Source organism: Bison bison, unplaced genomic scaffold, assembly GCF_000754665.1.
Source record: "Bison bison bison isolate TAMUID 2011002044 unplaced genomic scaffold, Bison_UMD1.0 scf7180017864203, whole genome shotgun sequence".
Lineage (NCBI taxonomy): Eukaryota > Metazoa > Chordata > Mammalia > Artiodactyla > Bovidae > Bison > Bison bison.
Window position 1 is genome coordinate 6,762,988 of NW_011494775.1, and position 3,880 is coordinate 6,766,867.

The window sequence follows — 3,880 nt, forward strand, 5'->3', positions numbered from 1 at the left end:
GGCGGCGAAGGCGGGAGGCAGGCGCCCCCCTCTTTCCTTTCCTGGCAGGAAAGGGTCCCACACCCCAGCCCGCACCCCAAGGCAGGCTCTGGCCAGCCTCTCCCCTGAAACGGCTTTTCTTTTCTTTTCCAGGAAAAAGGTACATGGAAAAGGAAATCAGGAACAAGAGTTCGAACATGGAAGAAAAGAAGCAATCCTTGGCCGTCATGGGCTTGGTCGCGGTTGACGCGCACCTGACCGCGGGGTTCCTCGCCCGGTGGTTTCAGAGCCAGGGTTTGCGGTGGGGGCTCTCCTCTCTGCGGCCCCCTCCCCTGTCTGTAAAGTGCATAATGAGGCATCTACGTTTTTGACTTAAACCTGAAAGGAGTGGGGAGGACGGCAGAACGGAAGGGGGGGGCGGCTTCCTTGTCTCCGCTCTCTCTCAACCATCTGGAAAGACTGCTACATATTTGGAGCTTGGGAAGGTGGGCGGGAGGGACTCAGTGCAGGTCGGGAGAAGGATGAGGCAATGGAGGAAGGGGCGGGAGTGTGAGCCGAATCAAGGAGGCAGGAACCCAAGTCCATGGAGAGTTCGGAAAACCATGGTAGGAATTGAAATTTTAAAAAAAAAAAAAAAAAAAAAAAAAAAAAAAACCACCAGAAGGACACGGAACCGGGAGGGGGGAGCCTCTTGCTGCACCGACAGACAGCCTGCCTGCCCTCCCGTGTGAGGCCACGCTGGCGGCCACCCAGGGCTGGGGTGAGGGACAGGGTTCCTAGGCCACCACAAACTCTGATTTGATGTCGGGGTTCACTTCTGGCTTCCAGACGGAGTCCTCGAAGTCAAGGCCCAAGCCGGCCGCCTCGCTGGGGCTGCCACCTCCCCCACTGCCAGTGCTGTCACTGCGGCCGGCCTTGCGGCTGGGCGGCCAGTGGTAGGGACCGCGGGCATCACGCCGGGCCTTTCTGCGGAGCCGTTTCTGCTGGAGCAGCAGCTGAAGGCGCTCCACCTTACAGCGGGTGGCTCGGTTCTCCGTCTGCCGCAGCCGGTCCCCTGCAGAGGACGCAGTGGGCATGACCCTGAGGGTCCCTTGGAGGCCAGAGTCCCAACCAAATGTGAGGACCCCCAGTAGCTGCCCCTGGATATCAAGCCCAACCCAAGACACTCCCTCCAACGAGGGAGCCAGACAAGAATATCTACTGAACTTTCCGTCAACTGGGGATGTCAGCTCCACGAGGGCAGGGCTGGCCCAAGACAGCCCTTAGTGACTCAGCTGTCATAAACATTAGCTGCTCAGGCTGTGTCTGTTTCCCCTTCAGGACCTGGGCTCGGGGGCCCACTTCACAATTCCGAAGGACTCAGAATGTGTCCGGAATAACCAGATTTTGTGGGGGCAGGGGGGCACAAGCTGCCTTTGAGCAGGAGGAGAAGCTAACCCCCTCCCTCCCTCAGGCTGACTGGGCCATTCACAGTGGCTTCACCCACCATCTGGATAAGGTGCCCGAGGGGGGTGAGGAGGAAGTGTGGATGGAGCCCCCTCTGGAGGGCACAAAGACACTGTGTGCCCCAACACACACACTCCCTTCTCTACAGGCGCCTACAGAGCAGGGTGAGCTGCAGCTGGCGACCCCCTCCCCACCACCGGGGGCTCAGCTGCTGGAAGAAGCACACAGAGGAGCCTTGAGAGACCCATGGAGGAGGGATGCAAGGGGGACACTTACCCGGGGGCTTGCACAAGCGGGCCTGGCTCAGGGAGGCCGGGGCCGCGGCCGCCAGCTTCTCACAGGAGGTAGTTTTGGGGCCGAGGTCTGGGGTGCACTGGGCGTGGCAACGCAGCTGTGTGAGTGATGGGGGCATGCCCTGGTAGTGCCGTGTGGCGCTTAGGAGGTCATTGAGGATCTGCAGGATGGTCCCGATGTCCCGCCTCGGCCGCCCACTGCTGTCCTGGCAGTTGGGGTGCAGTGTGCCTGTGGGGAGACACGGATGAGGACACTGCAGTGGTGGATGTGTGGCCTTGGCAGTGCGGGGTTCCACGTGTACATAGGGCACCCCTGGCTGACTTGGGCACTTGCACCCCCATTACTGGACCTGTGGCTGGCCGTATAGCCAGGCATGTACGTGGCCACCCCGGGGAGCGTCTCATGCCTAGTGTGTGTGTTACCACTCATGGGGACATTCTGACACCTACCAGAGAAGGTCCCTGAGAAGACCCCCGGGGCGTGGTTCACGAAGCTCTCGATGACTGCGCCAGGTTTGCGGGAGCGGGAGGTGGGGCTGCTCCCAGTCGGGGATGTGGGGCTGGCACCAGTGCTGGCAGCGGGGGAACAGTCCATCTGCTGATGGGGAAGGAGGGCACATGAGCTTGGGGTGTGAGGGTAACCCTTAGGGTTCAGGGCCAGGATATCACCCACCATACCATGCAAGACCAGGTTGTGGGGACAACTATGGGATTCTGGATACAGAAGACATATCTGGGGGTCTGCTGTCCTCCCGCTGCACCCTTCCCCAGACTCACCTCGGGGCAGGTGGTAGAGGCTGAATGGGAGCGGAAAGAGCCGGCTGTGACAGGTGAAGATGCGGGGGCAGGGCTGGTGGGCACTGGGGGGACACGGGCAGCACTGGACACTGGCCGGCAGGGAGAGGACACAGGGGTGGTGGTCATGCTGGGGTCCCCGCGGGTGGCGGCAGCAGCAGCAGCCAGCACGTGGCGGTGCTGCAGCGGGGCATGCTGGGCTGCGAGCTGCAACTGGACAAACATCATGTGGTCCCCCACACGCAGCGCCAGGGTCAGCGGCGAGCGTCCTGACAAGAAGTCACTGACCTGCAGAGAGAGGCCCGTCAAGCCTAGGGCCCCAGCCCGCAGTGTCCCCAGCCCGGCCCGGCCCGGCCCCCCACGCTGTGTGACCTGGGGCCTCTCGCCGCCCCTCTGTGGGTTCTGGGGTCCCTGTCGGTGCCACGGATGCTTAAATAAAATGAATCGGTATTTCCGGAAGCCGCCTCCGCCAGCCCGGCCCAGGTCGGGAGCCGCTGGGGGCTGTGGGGGGACAGAGGCGGGACAGAGGCAGATAAGACGGGGGCCTGGCCCACCCTGGCCAACTTGGTTCTTTCAAGGGGAAACCGAGCCAGAGGGGGCGGGGCCCAGACGGCATCTCTGCTCTCAAACAACCCCCAGCTCACACCTCTCCTCACCCTCTCTCTGCCTGTGCACACTGCAGGGGCTAGGCTCAGGCCCCCTCCCAGCTAAGCTACTACTCGGACAGCGAGTGGGTGGAATTCCTGGACAAATTCTTGTCCTAACCTTTGCTTTCTCAAGATAAATATTTATCTGTCCTGGGCGGGGCTGAGGCTGAGGGGGAGGCGTTGCCTCTGCTGGCAGTGGGGGGGCCCTGACCATTCACTCTGTGGCCTTAGTCCCCCAAGGCCTCAATACAGCCCATGCAAACATGAATCTCCAACCTGGCAACCCCTTTGGAGCAGGTGAGGAGCCTGTAAGATCCCCCCATCTGCACTGGACCCCTCCTTTGGGGGCCCGCCAGCACTGTGCTCTCCCCAGGGGCCGGGATTGTGGGGGGGGGTGGAGGTTTCTGAGAAATGACACAGGCTGGGATGACTCAGAACCACCTCCTCCTCCCTGCTCTCTGCTGGCAGCGGCTGGTGTAACCTTCCCTACTTTGGGGGCCATGGGGAGGAGGCAAAGGAGGCGGACAAAGTGCACTCCCCACTCCCCGCAGCCCCTTCTGCATGTGCCCTCCCCAGCCCCAGAGATGCCCTTTGCAGAAAGGGCCTGGGTGGCTTTGTAAGAGTGGCTGCCCCCCCCAACTCCACCCTGCAACTTCCTCCCAGGGGAGGGCGAAGGGGCAGGCATGACTTGGTGCCAGGCAGGGAAGCAGTGCTGGGAGC

At 62.1% G+C, this 3,880-nt stretch overlaps 1 protein-coding gene and 1 long non-coding RNA gene across 3 annotated transcripts in view; one reads left to right on the forward strand and one right to left on the reverse strand.

The window, feature by feature from the left end:
- The window catches only part of LOC104991896, a 1,397-nt gene extending 790 nt beyond the window's left edge, over positions 1-607 (forward strand). The window contains exon 2 of the long non-coding RNA XR_825642.1: positions 18-607. This is a non-coding gene — a long non-coding RNA (uncharacterized LOC104991896). The remainder of the gene's footprint in view (positions 1-17) is intronic.
- Positions 585-3,880, reverse strand: part of MIDN (midnolin) — a 4,955-nt gene continuing 1,659 nt past the window's right edge. Inside the window, exons 2-6 of one of the 2 annotated variants that reach the window (XM_010844580.1) lie at positions 2,886-3,014; positions 2,496-2,801; positions 2,169-2,313; positions 1,702-1,947; positions 585-1,033 (exon numbers count right to left, since the gene is read on the reverse strand). In XM_010844580.1, the coding sequence (XP_010842882.1) occupies positions 756-1,033; positions 1,702-1,947; positions 2,169-2,313; positions 2,496-2,801; positions 2,886-3,014 (1,104 nt within the window). In that variant the 3' untranslated portion in view covers positions 585-755. Of the gene's footprint in view, positions 1,034-1,701; positions 1,948-2,168; positions 2,317-2,495; positions 2,802-2,885; positions 3,015-3,880 lie in introns of both variants that reach the window. The other variant, XM_010844579.1, reaches the window with a different exon arrangement.